General features: G+C 38.7%; 1 protein-coding gene across 1 annotated transcript in view; it reads left to right on the forward strand.

Annotated features, from left to right (window-relative positions):
• LOC135729654 (transmembrane protein 132C) overlaps positions 1–13,977 on the forward strand; it is a 287,538-nt gene that overhangs the window by 65,933 nt on the left and 207,628 nt on the right. Inside the window, exon 2 of the mRNA XM_065247459.2 lies at positions 12,480–13,368. Within this exon, the coding sequence (XP_065103531.1) occupies positions 12,480–13,368 (889 nt within the window). The remainder of the gene's footprint in view (positions 1–12,479; positions 13,369–13,977) is intronic.

The raw sequence follows: 13,977 nt of genomic DNA on the forward strand, positions 1-13,977 counted from the left end.
AATCCAGATCTGCATCTAATGGCATAAAAACGCTGCATAGACTTTTTGGATGATAAAATTCTCAAAACTCGAGGCTCATAAACATGCTGCGACATGCTAGGCCTGATCTTAGAGCAGTTTTTGACTAAGCAGCAGCTCTGGCATGAGGACCAGCATCATTCTGGCTGAAATGTTTCAACAGAGGCACAGGCTTTGAAAGTGAGCAAAGCATTGTGGGATTACAAAGTCCTCCAAAACTAAGCAGCCGAATTCAACAGAAGATTCCCCGGAGAAAACAGTCCCGCTCCACTCCAATAAACACCTGACAACCACACAGATCCCTCTTGCTTGCTCTCTTTCTTTCTCCCACTTTTTATCTTCTTTTTATCTGTTTACCGGCCTGGCCTTTCTTTCCTCACCTTGCCTTTCTTTATTCTCACACCTCTGTGACTTGCTTTCCCACCTCAGGCCCTCACCACACTCTTTGACAGCCAGTGGACAGGTTGACACAGCCTCTGCAGCCTTACATATCATTAGGGCAGCTCTTGCCCACAGCCAGGCTAGGGGCAGTGACTCTGAAAAGCCCTTTTCAACCCCGGGCTGCTGCCCTCCTGTCAGGCCTCCCTAATCCCGTGTCCCGCTTGGCCAGTCAGAGAAAGGCCTCCCCCTTGTCTGGAGCTTCAGTGCAAAGGCTGACCGGGCGCTTATGCTGATCTATCAGCATGACAGCCGGTTGGTCAGAGTGAAAACCTCTCAGAAAAGAACAGGACAGGCGGTAAGCGGCTGTACTGGTGATTGACAGGTCAAGACTCGCTGGTTCTTGATGACTGGGACAAGATGTGCTATAAAACTGAAACTATCAAAAGGAAATCTTTCGGCAAAATGTCTTCAGGGATATTCATCGGTGCAATCTCATGCTTCTTCTATTTTCTTAAACCATATTCTTTATTTTTATGTACTCTGTGTAACTCCATCTATTGTAATTTAGAGTAATTTTTACTTAAAGGAATATTCCATTTTCTTAAAAGAAAAATCCAGATAATTTACTCACCACCATGCCATCCAAAAATGTTGATGTCTTTCTTTGTTCAGTCGAGAAGAAATTATGTTTTTTTAAAATTTTTCTAATTTTAATGGACTTTAATAGAGCCCAACATTTAATACTTAACTCAACACTTAACAGTTTTTTTCAACGGAGTTTCAAAGGTCTATAAACGATCCCAAACGAGGCATTAGGGTCTTATCTAGCGAAACAATGTATTTTTTTTTTTTTTTTTTGACAAGAAAAATAAAATATATGCTCTTTTAAACCACAACTTTTCGTCTAGGTCTGATCCAGCACAACCTAACGTAAATGCGTAGTGACGTAGGGAGGTCACGTGTTACATATACACTGTAAAAAATAAATTGTTGGCTCAATGAATTATTTTTTAGTAACTAGTTCCACAGAAATTTTACGTTCACTCAATTTCTGTCTCCAAAGTGTTACCTGGATTGATGTTTTTTAGTTGGCCCAAATTTGACTCAAATATAAAAAAGTATGTTGGCTCAATTAGCTTTATAGTTCATTCAACTAAAATGTTTTAATCAGTTGAATCTTTAAAAACTTACAGCAAAGACTCTGTCAATTAAAATTTAAGTATTCACTCAATGTTTTATGTGTTACTTCAATTCATATTTATTATTTGGGATTTTTTTAATAACATTTTTAAATTATTTATCAAATAATTTATGCTGGTGTTGTAAACAAAATAATTAACTTCAGTCACATAAAAACAAAAGCTTTTTATTCACTTACACTTATCATACAGACTGAACATACAGAATTAAGTCTTCTTTAAATAGAGGGCATAAAACAGTCCAAAAAGCCTCCAAAGTCAGTCAGAACATCTCCAGGGCCATTTAGGAGACTTTCCTCAGCCACTCCAAGCGGAGACTGTCTCGCTATGTATCCTTCTGGTCCGCCCCTCACATCATCTCCGCTCTGGTTTGATAAACAGAGGAATATAAACACACACACATACATAAATAACATGTTTAATATAATAAAGTTTGACGGTGAAAGACTTTATTCCCTAAATAACGTTAATGTTAGGCCAAATTTCCCTCAGACATCACACATAATTAAACACAATTGGCCGGTTTTCTCGGACAGGGCTTTTCACTGACTAAAATAACTTACTGACATCTCTTAACATATGAGTAACGTACTATTGTTTTGTCTCAAAATGCACGCCAGTATTGTATTATATAAGGTTTGTTTGTAAAAATGTCCCAATTATAATAAAGACCGAGTTCTAAACTTTGTCCGGTAAACCAAACCTATATTCAGGCTTTTTATCTTAACTAAAATAGCTCCACTTTACTTCGGTCACGTAACATAACACACTTCTAATGTATCTTTACAAAAATATAATTACAAAAACGTCAAGTATTTGCGTCTTTGCCAATTAATATATTCTAAAATTAACATTTAATTACAAACACTTACCTGACGTGAACTTGAGGAAACGGCTGACTTGTGTCCTCCCTTGTGTGAATCAGTGAGTGATTCCAGCTGTTGCGTGCGGATTGATCTCAGATGAAATGACCTGTGATCCAGATCCTTCCGAGTTAAAACATTTTAAATTCAAAATACACAGACGCACGCGCATACATGCACGCGCGCGCGCACACGGGTACACACACGGGTATATTTAGAAGTTTTAAGATTGTTATGATATTGGGACTATTTCTCCACTCGCACCTTCAGCTCTGAAGTTCAAATTCGCAGGCAGTACGCAGCCCAGTTATAACAAATGTGAAAGATATGAAATATCATTCAACAGCGATATCATTTAAGTGCAATCCTAAAATATGATTTAAAACATACCGGTAAACCTTTCATTATTAAGTATAAGAAATTAAAATGAATTAAATCGCATGTTTAAACGCCACAGAGATATCAGAGCCAGCAGTCGGTTTCTGATGGGCTTGCCGAGGCGAGGCTGCACTGGGCGGGGTGTGAGCACTTAAGTGTCTGTGATTTTCTGGAGCTCATCTGGAGCTCTTCTCCGTCCGAAAGTGTCCGAGCACATTTTTAAATAGACGCTATCTATATTAACCGACCGCATATTTAAACTTAAAGCACATACATTCACGCCTGAACAACTCTTAAAATTACATTTTGTTACCAAATAACAGTAATATTGTGAGCATTTTGTTGTCAGGAAACATAGCTGTCATAAGTCCACATATTGACCAGATTTGTCTTAATTAGTTCAGTCAACATAGCCATTCTGAATGTTGACTGAATTTGGAAATAACCATTCACTTAATGTTTTAAACACAGATTTATCTAGACTTAAAATAATATGTCTACTCAACTAAGCCCAAACAAGAAAGTTGGTTTAACTTATATATTTTTGCCCTTCCAACATTTCATTAATTGGATTTTTTACAGTGTATAAAACGCAAATTTGCGGACCATTGTAAACAATAAACTGACACAAAGACATTATAAGTATCAGTTGATATACAACAACGTCGGAACGGTCCTCTTTCAACACATTTGTAAACACTGGGGCGGAGTTTCGCGTTTGTCTTCTGTGACCTCTTGACGTCATGACATATTGCGTGGCGTCGCATCACGCATCACGACCTGATCTAGAAGAGAAGTTGTGGTTTAAAAGTGGATATTTTTTATTTTTCTTATCAAAAATGACAATTGTTTCGCTAGATAAGACCCTTATGCCTCGTTTGGGATTGTTTATAGTCTTTTGAAACTCTGTTGAAAAAACTGTTAAGTGTTGAGTTAAGTATTAAATGTTGGGCTCTATTAAAGTCCATTAAAATGAGAAAAATCCTGCAATGTTTTCCTCAAAAAACATATTTTCTTCTCCACTGAACAAAGAAAGACATCAACGTTTTGGATGACATGGTGGTGAGTAAATTATCTGGATTTTTCTTTTAAGAAAAAGGAATATTCTTTAAAAAGATACATAATAGTATATATATATATACAGTCTTGTTCAAAATAATAGCAGTACAATGTGACTAACCAGAATAATCAAGGTTTTTAGTATATTTTTTATTGCTACGTGGCAAACAAGTTACCAGTAGGTTCAGTAGATTGTCAGAAAACAAATGAGACCCAGCATTCATAATATGCACGCTCTTAAGGCTGTGCAATTGGGCAATTAGTTGAAATGGGTGTGTTAAAAAAAATAGCAGTGTGGCATTCAATCACTGAGGTCATCAATTTTGTGAAGAAACAGGTGTGAATCAGGTGGCCCCTATTTAAGGATGAAGCCAACACTTGTTGAACATGCATTTGAAAGCTGAGGAAAATGGGTCGTTCAAGACATTGTTCAGAAGAACAGCGTACTTTGATTAAAAAGTTGATTGGAGAGGGAAAACCTATAAAGAGGTGCAAAAAATGATAGGCTGTTCAGCTAAAATGATCTCCAATGCCTTAAAATGGAGAGCAAAACCAGAGAGACGTGGAAGAAAACGGAAGACAACCATCAAAATGGATAGAAGAATAACCAGAAGGCAAAGGCTCAGCCAATGATCACCTCCAGGATGATCAAAGACAGTCTGGAGTTACCTGTAAGTACTGTGACAGTTAGAAGACGTCTGTGTGAAGCTAATCTATTTTCAAGAATCCCCCGCAAAGTCCCTCTGTTTAAAAAAAGGCATGTGCAGAAGAGGTTACAATTTGCCAAAGAACACATCAACTGGCCTAAAGAGAAATGGAGGAACATTTTGTGGACTGATGAGAGTAAAATTGTTCTTTTTGGGTCCAAGGGCCACAGGCAGTTTGTGAGACGACCCCCAAACTCTGAATTCAAGCCACAGTACACAGTGAAGACAGTGAAGCATGGAGGTGCAAGCATCATGATATGGGCATGTTTCTCGTACTATGGTGTTGGGCCTATTTATCGCATACCAGGGATCATGGAACAGTTTGCATATGTTAAAATACTTGGAAGAGGTCATGTTGCCCTATGCTGAAGAGGACATGCCCTTGAAATGGTTGTTTCAACAAGACAATGACCCAAAACACACTAGTAAACGGGCAAAGTCTTGGTTCCAAACCAACAAAATTAATGTTATGGAGTGGCCAGCCCAATCTCCAGACCTTAATCCAATTGAGAACTTGTGGGGTGATATCAAAAATGCTGTTTCTGAAGCAAAACCAAGAAATGTGAATGAATTGTGGAATGTTGTTAAAGAATCATGGAGTGGAATAACAGCTGAGAGGTGCCACAAGTTGGTTGACTCCATGCCACACAGATGTCAAGCAGTTTTAAAAAACTGTGGTCATACAACTAAATATTAGTTTAGTGATTCACAGGATTGCTAAATCCCAGAAAAAAAAATGTTTGTACAAAATAGTTTTGAGTTTGTACAGTCAAAGGTAGACACTGCTATTTTTTTGAACACACCCCTTTCAACTAATTGCCCAATTGCACAGCCTTAAGAGCGTGCATATCATGAATGCTGGGTCTCGTTTGTTTTCTGAGAATCTACTGAACCTACTGGTAACTTGTTTGCCACGTAGCAATAAAAAATATACTAAAAACCTTGATTATTCTGGTTAGTCACATTGTACTGCTATTATTTTGAACAAGACTGTATATGGTCATTTCTGATTCATTTTATAGTTCATATGCTGCTGTTTAAAATAATGTCAGGTAAAGTTGGCACAATAAACTGTGATGTGTTTCAGCGTTGTCAAACACAAGCTGTTTCATTGTGTTCAATGTCTGAATGAGCTCTGAGAGATTTAAAGTTTCTCATGTCAGTGTAATTTCTCTGCTTTGTTAAAAGAGAAAGTGATTGTCATGCTTAATAATGACAAAGCAAAAACTGCGGGCTATGTTCCTTTGGGTCTTTATTCATTTGAGCCTATCATGAGAAGTACAACCAGAAATTGTGTATTTTATTATTGTGGCTCTAAATGAAATGAAATTGACTTAGATTTAATAAGTGGCAAGAATTTGTGGCCGTTTAGTGCCATTCAACTCCCATATTTCATTTTCTCTTTTGAATAAGTGTGTGACTTTATATTGCGCACGCACTGAAATTACTGCCATGCACACAGCACTTTAAAGAGCTCCTCTGATTAATGGCTTCGCTTTTTGTGGGTTGCTGGTCATATTCCTAATTTCATTTAAGCATGGGTTCATTCTTTACTTTTCGGTTTCTTTCTTTTTGCAACAATTACAGCTTCTTTTAACACGGCACTCTAGAAATTAAAATCGTTCAAGCTTGTAAATCATAAATTAAAGCTTGTATTGGTTTCTGATAAAAAGTTTCCAGTGTATTTCTGTGCGATTTTTTTTTGCATTTGCTGTATCCGTATGCAGATCCGTCTTGTAGTGCTTGTGCCTTCTGGTTTGTAAGGATGTTTTATGTCATCTGCTGTGCCTAAAGTAGCTGTAAGTGGAAAAGTAATAGCCAGTAACATCTGGACCTGACTGCAGCATCTGGCTATGGCTTTTGATTGCTGACCAAGCATGCAGTGTAAACCATATGTGTGTTCAAATCTGCATGAGTTCAAATTTGCATTAATTTCTGGGATATATATGGTGATGTCTGAAATTCACAAGCAAATTTATTTTTCTGCCAAAGCAACAACAATAAATTTGTAAACAATAAAGATGGAGGCTGTAATCCATTCAATAAATCACAGCCTTAGTAACATAATTGTAAAGGATGCAATATATCCTGGATTAGTGAAGTAACCCACTGATTGTTTGCAGCTTGCCAAGGTGGACTCGAGCGCGGTTCTCGGGACACGCAGTTCGTTCGCAAATCACGCCAGAGCGCGGTTCAACAGGAAAGACGTCAATTGCGCGACCACTTACCTGCCTTCGAATAAACCTTCTGATGCGCGCAGCAAGGTTACATGAATGACTGAGCTGCACATGCGACAGATCAACTAAGCAATATGATAAGGCATGTGAGAGGGCTGTGTGTCATCGCGAACCGAACAACTCAGAATAGAAAACACAGACTTAATATTATAATGGGTTCGAGTGCTTTACTTCCTACTTTCTTTAAACAAGCGCATCCTAATGCTGAATTCACACCAATGCGGTAGGGGGGCAAAATCGCGCTATTCACACGTAGTTGGATGCTTGAACATTTTGCATGTGAAATTCTAGTCATTCGAGACATGCAGGCGGAAATTCGCATCATGGGAGGGGCTTCTGCGACTCTGCTCGCTTCCTTTAATCACGTCACTCCTAGAGCAAACTCCTGATTGGTTAACGCGGCACGATTTTCCGCCAGAGTTCTGATTCGCATTAATTTGCATCATTCGTGCGAACTAGATGCGCAAATGAGGCGGATTTGCATCTACCGCACTGCGCTAAAAGGCTCATTCGCGCGTCTAGTTCGTGGGACCTCCAAACACGCATAAACGCGTCTTTACATTGACTTAACATTGAAATCACTCGCACTTGACGCCTCTACCGCAGCTGGGGTGAATGCAACATAATGACGAAAGCGCGACTGGGCACGGATCCCTCAAAGTACAGTGTGAGTGTCTGCTTCTGGGGGTGTAGGGAGGGGGGACTATTGCGCTGGGGCACGGTTTGGTTGGGTTAGCCCTAATGTGAGTGCGTCCTAATATGGCCGCTCTGGTGACTAAAGTCCCGCCTTCCAGTTAAAAACCAATCATCAATTGCCCAAATGGCACACTCCAGACTTGTGGACGTCCTCAGAGTCCTTTGATGTCATCATGTATTGCAGACTTTAGGAACATTTGACGCAAGTCCACGAGGGTGCACCGGAGTTATATTTTGGGAAAGAAAGGAGCGTCACGCCGGAAATAGGAAGATAGTTTCCCATCAGTGTGAACTCCTCTCATCTGTCGTCTGATTGTTCTTTCGCAAGGACTACTGGGTTGGTAAAGTGCGTGGAGCCTGCAGCAATGCAGGCTTTGCTGAAGAATGCATCAAGGGTGCAAATGAAGCCCTGATGAGTACAATTCGGATTGTTAAAATGACAGATGAAACACCCTACGAACTAGTAGACTATGAGAGCATGCTTCATTTGGGACAGGGACAAAGACTGACGATTCTCTGGGGGCATGCACAGTAGCTGAAATGACAAAAAAATAGATTTTTTTGAGATTAAGAAACAAAGTTATGGTACAGTTGATATCAGAAATATGTTGTTTAATAGTAATTTAGCACACAGTTTAGAGATGTGTCCCTATTAAAGTAGATAGGACTTTAGTCTTGCATGACTGAAATTACTGCCAGAGGCACTGCAAACATAGCCGCCTTATAGTGCAACTTCCCTAAAGGGACTTTAATTTAATAACCTTAAACGTCTTAATGCTGCAACATATTCCTCTATTAGAGGTATGATAGATAATCTTAAATATTCTTAATGTCAACAAATTGATCCAGCTTGGCAATACTAAAAATCTCCAGAAATATGCTCCAGAATAGTTGCATTGGGCACTGTGTATGAATGTTATACAGAAGTTAAAAGGAAAATATTGAAAGAAATTGGTAACGTGGATTTTTATGCTCTGCAGGCTTAAGTTTAGTTTTGTTTAGTTAGTTATTTTTTAACACAGGCCTGTTGAATTCTTTATTCTGATTGGTTAAGAAATGTTCCATGGGTGTTGATTGTTTTTCTGTAAAACGCACAGCTAACTTGTCAAATGTCTTAAAATAACTACTGGAGCAATGTTTGCGGTAACCGTGATATAAGAGGAATAATTGACTCCGGTCCTTGGAATTCTTTAAAAAATAATGCACACCTGCAGTGTATGGCACTCTGCTTTGCTGTACAATAGATAAATACAAAGTTAAAATAAAAAAATGCTATCATTTATAAAAGAGATCCACATTTAAAAAAAATGCCAGACAATATTTGCACACATACCCAATAGAACAGATATTTATTATTTAACATTTTTACAGTTTTGTTTTGCAAGGTTGTTTGACCTCATGTCCCTTTCGAAGCTCTTCTTTTCAGCTGTGTTTGTCGCGCATGTGTATGCATAACAAATTCCCCTGAATGAGTCGTAATTTATTCTCTTTGATTTACAAGGAGGCCATTCATTGCTTCCTGCTTGGTAAAAACACAGAGAAAGTGAGGAGACTAATCAGAGTACAGCGTGTCCTCAGTTTTAAGGTCAAAGACCACTTAACCATTGATTTGGATATGATGTTTAAACAAAGGTTGGATACAAAAATGTGAGATGACATTTGCAAAATGAATTTTAACCTGAGAACATGATTCAAGAGCATATACAGTTTGCAGAAGCTTTTATCAAAAGCGACTTTGCTTTCGAGGAATATTATATAAGTATGTGTTCTTTGGAAATCCAACCCGTGACCCGTGAATGTAATGCTTTGCCAACTGAGCTACAAGACTCTGGGTTTACTTTCAAAAGCAGTAAATAATAACAGAGTACATAGGCACATTTGTGGACATTCAGCAAAAGGACAAAATATATAGTAAGATGCTGTGTTTCCAGCAGGTGCTAAATTAAACTTTATTATAAATAGATGTTTGTTTACATTTTATAGTGATCATGGCAGCAGCGGTTTATTAATTTATGATGATGAAATGATGGAGATAAACATTATTATCCAGGCGTATAGTGCAGTCGAGTCTATCATTGACATTATAAAGAGCTGATTCAGGTGTCAGCATCGCAGAGAGATGCTATATAGTCCCTGTTGTAAAGTATGACAGATCACAGTTGGCTCCTGAATTCTGAACAGCCGGATATTCATAATCCTTTCAGGTCATTTTATTGAGTAACAGAGACAGCTCATGAAAATAAGCAAATGAAAGATTTGTTCCTACATTAGTTATGTTCAATAGATATGTTGTATATGTACATGTGTTATAGGCTATAACTGGTACATAAATGTATTCATTCTAACAGACAAATATGTTTAGTGTCTACCTGTGTCTATTTTGGTATGTATCATCATATCAACATGTCTTATCAGTCTCCATATTACTGTCTGCCTGTGAAGTAAAATCAATGTTTCCGCTGAAGGCTTTTCTATTGTGGTTATAATAACATGCCACAGTCAGTGCTGTCTACCACAAACAGCACAAGAGAAATCGCACAAAATACAACCAGTGCTCTGGAAATAACATTGGCTTTTATTTTATGATTCAGTAGAAACGTGAAACAAACCGAGAATCTAGATCAGTCATTCGAAAGAATAACTAAACACCTGTCAGCTAGGCTAAAATCATGTGGTCATTAAAGTTCGCATATTCACTTACTATTTTAAGTTTTTTATTGCTTTGAGAGGTACTTAAGATCTTTTATACACACAAACCTGATTTCCATTTTGTCTTTATGTGATGCAACGCAGGAACGTGAAAGCTCAAAAAAAAAGAAAATAGCTTTGTTTTTATTCAAAAAAAGATATAAACCCAAAAGGTTTTACCAGCTTTAGGGCAGATAAGTGCTGCATTAGCAACAAGTGTTAACTAGGTAATGGACACTCCAATTTCAGAAATCACATGGTTGGATCATTTCAGAAGCATTTAGGTTAAGATCTCTATCACACATGGGCGTCGGAACCATTATACGTGGGTGGGACAGGACCCACCCACTTTTTAAGACCAATGATAATGGACCCACCCACTTTTTCTCTACTTAAGCGCATTTGTCTGTTCCCTTATCAATGCGCTGTTAGTCAAAATCCATTCCACTAAAGCAGGAATCCCCAACCTTTGCTTTTTACACCGCGGACCGTTTCAGCTTTTTAAAAAAAGTCGCGGAGGGAGGTGCTGCTGAGTTGCTGTTCAAACAAAGTGCTGAAAAACCTCCTTTGCGAAATGAATAACGTTAAAAACGGAGGTAAAGGTCAAACATCCATGGATTAGGAAAATTAATAACTGCTTTATTTATAGTATATTTTCTATAGACGTGTAAAACCATATTATGGCGAATTATTTTACTTTCACTGTTTCACGAGTTTGCCTGCCCATTTAGTCTTAATAATTAACGGTAAACGAACTCTTGCTGTTTTTAAAGGCAGCTCGAACATTAGGTCGACTCAAGCCCCAAGTTCAAGAAACCGAAGAAAAAAAACGGAGGAGATGAGGAGGACAGATATGAATTGCGGAGGCACGGAGACGTTAAGGTTTAGCATATGCTTTTATTGATAATAATTGACACAGCACTAAATGTGGTCCCTTTCAAACCGTTAAAAGTATAGGCTACTCGTTAAAATATTATTACTGCAGTAAAATAGTTTATTTTGATTAAAATTATCCAGCGATCGTTTCACCATAAAGTTTTTTTTTTTTTTACAGAAGCCTGCAATTACTTTTCATGCGATTAAAATCTCTTCACGTATTAACATTATTTGCGAGGTACATTTGCAAATGATTCATAAAGTCATACCTCTGCAATTGTTTAATCGATTGTGTTTTAGAAGTACATATATGCTCAAACTCTTATGACAGCATGTTCCCGACGGATACCATTAAATATATTGATCTCATTTCCAGAACTCACATTTATATTTCTCTAAGAGAGAGAAAGAGAGACTGGGTATAGGCTAACAAATAAAAAGGGTATACAAAAATTGTTACAGTTACCTTCATTCGTTTTTCTTACCTTTTATTTCCTCAAAATAAAAAAGAAACATTGTAGCCTACTGTCAGCAGAGTAGAGAGAAAAAAATGTCACACAGAAAAATAAATGAAATATGACATCTGTCATTATTTGCAAAATTTTCAAAGGGCTATTACCAGAATTCTGACCTCAATACTGTCTTTTATTTAATAAACGCAAATGTTCAGGTTAATTAAAAGGAAACATGAAAATTGCATCTATTGCAGTAAATGTATTTTCGGGGGGGGGGGGGGGGGGTTGACGTGGGGACCCACCCACTTTTCATTTGCTTCCGACGCCCATGCTATCACATATTACCTCCATTGCCTGAATACTGTCAGAAATAAAGGTACAAAAGCTGTCACTGGGATGTTACCTTTTAAAAAGGTTCTAATATATGTAAGTCTATACAGTATAGGTACCAGACTGTACCTATAAGGTGACAATATGTACATTTGAGGTACTAATATGCACCCCTTAGGGACAATGGTATACTTGTTGAAAGGGTACCACCCCAAGCACAGCTTTGTACCTTTTTTTTAAAAAGCATATAAACATTAGGGTTAGGGTACATATAGTAGTTATAATTTTGAAACAGCTTTGAAAAATATGCATTGTGAAAAGCGCATTTGGCAAATGCTTTTATCCAAAGTGACTTACATAGCATTACAAGGTATATATTCTATCAACATGTGTTCCCCTGGTTCAAACCCATGACCTTTTGGGCTACTAATGCAATGCTCTACCACTGAGCTGTACGGGAGCACAAATATACAGTTTTCTCTATTTTCTCTCAAATGTTATTGAATTTGACCCATGTAATGCACACACACCTTCACGCACACACACAAACCCCATCTATTTCAGTGTTTCTGACACCTCTTTCCTATTTTAGTTACAGATTGTCGTATCCTGGAAAATCTACAACGCTACACCTCCCCTACGTATCTGCCTGTCAATTACCAGCTCCTCAACACAGAGTCCTCATTTTTTCTCAAGGAGGCCACCCAGGACTTCATGCGTAATTCGAGCTACTTGTCCAGAACAGAGCTTTTCTTTATCCACCAGGCCAGGAAACTTCCAATTATCAATGCCACTTATGGAAGCCTCTCTGTAGAAGAGCCGGTTCCTCTGGACCTCCTGCAGATGCCTGGCTCATTTGTGACCTCTTCAACTCTTTTCACCTACAACTGGAAAGTGCAGACTTTTGTCCTCAATGAAAGGATTTACCTGAACAAACCCAAAGTTCAGGTTTTATTTTACATAGCTGGAAGAGACTGGGATGACTACAGCACAGTGGATAAGCTGCCTTGCGTACGAATGTTTGCCTTTCATGAAACCCAAGAGGTCCGGGGGAGTTGCAGGTTGAGAGGGGAGCTGGGCGTCTGCGTCGCAGAGCTCGAACCTCTTTCCGGGTGGTTTGCGCCACCTAGCGTCGTCCCTGGACGTCAGAGGGGGCCAGATACTTCTGAGGGAACGCCAGTGGAGCTCTACTACAGCCTTTGGGCCGTGGAAAATGATGGTTGTCTTAATGAGGAGTTAGGAGCAAGGGACGCTGATCAATCAGATCAGGAAGGATTGTTTGGGTCACCAAACTCCACACCCATGAGGCGAATTGGGAGCATACGATTGTTTCAAACTCAGTCTGCTCCGGAATTATCGGAACACCGCATGGATGGGAATTTTGCTGTGTTGGTGCCATCCGAGCCGATTCGGCACAGGGATACTGTGTCAGCTTACGTCGCTGCCTCGCCATACTCACCTGTGGAAATGTTCACTCTCAGGTAAGACAGAGTGTTTTTTTAATGCAAGAACTGGGTGGGCAGATGAAGCTGTGCTGTATTAGCACATAGGACCATTTCAAGGTGTTTACCATAACCCGGATGAAAATGTTATAGCTCAGAGGTTTCTCCTTCAGAGTTCTCAGATGTATTTTATTAAAGTATCCAGTTAGTCTCAGATGTTTCTTCTAAGATTGCTTTTGTAGATTGTCTTCTTCTTCTTTATTTATTCTTTATGCCATTTCAGCATCTATGGTCATGGTGAGAACTGGTTAATCCATACACAAGTTGATCGACACACAGGTTGGGAGAGGGGCAATTGGGTATCTACAGTTCACCTAACTAGTGATGTAGTACTCGAGTCCGATCTCGATTTCTGCTTTCTCGGACTCGTCTCAGACTTGTTCCTTCAAAGAATTGGTATTGACTCGGTCTCGGACCACAGTGAGAGGAGAAGGACTCGAGTCCTAGAGACCAACGCATTTTAACAACAATAATAAAATGCAATGTTGACGGGTATTATTTGAAAATGACATCCCATGGTGCAATGGAAAGCTACTGCCATCAGAGCCGTTTATTTATCTCTAGAAAAATAATAAGAAGATGATGGAT

The sequence above is a fragment of the Paramisgurnus dabryanus genome, chromosome 11 (genome assembly GCF_030506205.2).
Source record: "Paramisgurnus dabryanus chromosome 11, PD_genome_1.1, whole genome shotgun sequence".
NCBI classification, from domain to species: Eukaryota; Metazoa; Chordata; class Actinopteri; order Cypriniformes; family Cobitidae; genus Paramisgurnus; species Paramisgurnus dabryanus.